The sequence below is a fragment of the Adiantum capillus-veneris genome, chromosome 30 (genome assembly GCF_014529385.1).
Source record: "Adiantum capillus-veneris isolate H3 chromosome 30, ASM1452938v2, whole genome shotgun sequence".
In the NCBI taxonomy this organism is placed as follows: Eukaryota; Viridiplantae; Streptophyta; class Polypodiopsida; order Polypodiales; family Pteridaceae; genus Adiantum; species Adiantum capillus-veneris.
In genome coordinates this window covers 93548229-93551258 of record NC_140960.1, presented here as the reverse complement: position 1 = coordinate 93551258, position 3030 = coordinate 93548229, and the positions used below count along the sequence as shown (strand labels likewise).

General features: G+C 42.3%; 1 protein-coding gene across 1 annotated transcript; it reads right to left on the bottom strand.

Annotated features, from left to right (window-relative positions):
• Positions 1-742: 742 nt before the first annotated feature.
• LOC147418418 (uncharacterized) lies at positions 743-1415 on the bottom strand. The gene has a single exon (XM_086506872.1). The coding sequence runs from the start codon at positions 1353-1355 to the stop codon at positions 822-824; it is 534 nt and encodes a 177-aa protein (XP_086362998.1). The 5' UTR covers positions 1356-1415; the 3' UTR covers positions 743-821.
• Between the last annotated feature and the right edge of the window lie 1615 nt (positions 1416-3030).

Below are 3030 nucleotides of genomic sequence, written 5' to 3'. Positions count from 1 at the left end.
GGTATGAGGTGCCTCCCTCACAGAAGCTCATGATGTTGAGGCAAGTCACAATGTGGGAATTATAGTGAGAATTTGTCCAAAACTTCTTATGAGTGGCACGTAGAATTCAGTAGACAAGCAAAGAACCACCCGAAACACATCAAAAACAGTAACACCCAACAATTTTTTGCGCATAAAGCCATTCAAAAAGCCTTATTCTAATAAAAAATGAAAGCTTGAGGTACGGTGACAGCTTAAATAGCAACCAAACATGAGCAGCAATGTCACAATCAAATTGATTCAAACATTGTCGTTCCAATGGCTATTCACAACAGATGTCTTACGTCTGCGATCTATTAATCACATTTTCATCTTGTTGATCGCTTCTCGGTTATTAAAATCATCTAAAACTCGGAGCCTAATTCTGAGAGATAACAGATACCATTTTCTATGTGCATGTTTTGAGAGATGCACGGGGCGCCAATAGAAAAGAGAAACTCGAACATGAGAGAGAGAGAGAGAGAGAGAGAGAGAGAGAGAGAGAGAGAGAGAGAGAGAGAGAGAGAGAGAGAGAGAACAAGTGTTTCTAAACTGACTTCGAAAATCATGCCAACAGCCTACCTCACATGAGATGCATATTTCTCGTGCAACGAGTATTTTACACAAAAAAACATTCCCCAGGAAGAAAGTTACATTCTGAATTCTCATGAATACACAAAAAGAAAAAAAAAAAAACTCCACTCCACAGTCAAGCACAATATGAAGCACATGAACAGTGAGTACCCGAATGAAAAATAGATCGAGCCCAATGTACAGTATGTCCACCAAATTGATAAAGATAATTAAGGAAATCTAAATCCCAATGCCAGCATGGTGGCCATGACAGTTCCAAGAATGCCAGGTCCAAGCAACCCTGCAGACCTGTAAGCGGGCAATCTTCGCACACTGAGATGCACAGCAAGCATGGCAATGCTCCCGATAGGCACATACATGGCCAAACGATGCTCAGCGGATGTGACTGCCATGTCCCTAAAGAGACAACATGCAAACTCATGAAACTCTGCTAGGGTTAAAAACTGCTTGCCTGAGGGGGCAAACCCGCCATCTCTGAGGGTGAGATCCACATCTGCTTGAGTGGGGGGAGAAGGAAGCCATCGCTGCTTGAGAAGAAAAGCTGGGTCGTCTGCGTGGTCTGCAGGAGAGGAGATGAGATCATAGATGCGCCGGCTTGCATCGCAGAGCTGGTAAAGGAAGACTCCTGCTGCTGTGTGGTGGGATATGGCGATGCACTCTTCAAAGCTGGTGCAGACTGCTGCTTGAAACCGCGTCGACTCCCTCAGCTTCTTCTCCACCTTCTTCGACGCAGATATGCCCATTGTCCCCGCATGGGAAATGCCTCGTCTCTAAGGCCGAGCCCGGCGGAAATGCATGTGTTCACACGGGGCGGAGGATACCCAAATGCCCCTCTAATTCCCAAAATTCCCAAGATACCCCCAATATTTACTTGTTACTTGGTGATCACACAAGCCACCACGTGGCACCGCTTCAATGGCCAAAAAAGAGACTGTGAAAAGCTTTATGAAAATCTACAAGTAACAAGTAAAAAAACACCGCACTGCTGAGAAAAACAAGGTCATCTACAGTAGACGAGGGCACTGCCTTTGATTAAAAATTGGAATAGCTAGTTATAAATATTATTGAACTATTATCGGTATTCAAAACATCTAAAAGAATATCCCAAACACTAGTTGGATCTTCCTTCAATGTTGTGGATGGATATTTCTAAAGATTATGGTTCATAGGAAAGACAATGTATACAGTCCTTTAAATTTGGGGCTATATCATAGTATTTTTGGCATGTTAAAGGCCCTAGTGCACTATGGGTGAAGGTTGTTCAATTTTCATTGCTCGCCAAGTGTCCCCAAGGGGCCTTGAAAGTCTTGTGAATAGAAAGACATAATAGTTTTTAAATGCTATTTTTCAAAGTTTCTTTTCACTTTTTTGGATAAAAAAGAGTATTCATAGGAGTTTGATCATCTTCCAAATTGATAGCAATGTCTGAAACAATTTTCTAGTGATGGTTCAACCTCTCGATTATAGTTCATTGCCTATTATTACAAACATGCTACAAGATATGTATGAGGAATGTGTTTATATTGTTACTTATTTATGATCTTATCTCTTAATGGCTTCAAAATGAATAAATTTGTAATGGAATTTGCCTATTCAATTTGAGAATAGCGGAATTTAATGAGAGTACTTTCAAGAAATGATTTTGTGAGCATAGCGGGTAGACATAATTGAAGATAGCAACATAATCATAGCAATTAGTTAACTTGGCATAGACAATACTTTTGCAAGAGAGAGAGTTTAGAGAACATGACAACAATTGAGGACCGGATTTATGTGGAGCCGGTCCCCCCTCCAATAGGCATTTGTATTATGATTTCTCCCATAAAGAGAGACTTGTTACAATACAGTCTTTGTGTTCCTTGTGACCTAGGTGATGCCATGAAGATGGAAGGCTTCATGCACCACAAACATAACATAAACTTGAAGAAAGCTTTAACTATCCCAAGCCTCAGTCCCAAGACCTCAAACACCTTCGAAGGTGGAGAGAGCTAGCAGGGAATGAGGGTAGGGAAGAGGAAGAAGAAACATTTCGTAGGAGAAAGAATTAGTTCCTCACTTATCATACTCTTGTTGCTAGCATACATAATAGCATAGTAATGAAGAAGAAGGAGATGGCAAGATTAAGCATTGAAGCATGGCTCTTGGTTGGATTTGCACTCCATAGCCAAGAGTGTTGGTGTAGGCTCTCAACCTCTACTTGCTTGGAGAGGGAGCTCTTGCACTTTGCATATCACACAATGAGAGTGCTTGTGAGTGTGTGTGGGTGAGTATACCCCCTAGGCACCCCCCTAGCTTGCTTGGGTCGACCCCCCCTTGTAGCTCATGCCTGAAGCTCATTGGACCCCTCCAGGCCTAGCCAATCACAAGCAGGAGCCATTACAAGCAACATGGGTAGCCTTGGGACAAGTGTCCCCCTTT

Excerpts from the sequence above, each read along its gene's own strand:
- LOC147418418 (XM_086506872.1), bottom strand. The coding sequence starts at position 1,355 with ATGGGCATATCTGCGTCGAAGAAGGTGGAGAAGAAGCTGAGGGAGTCG.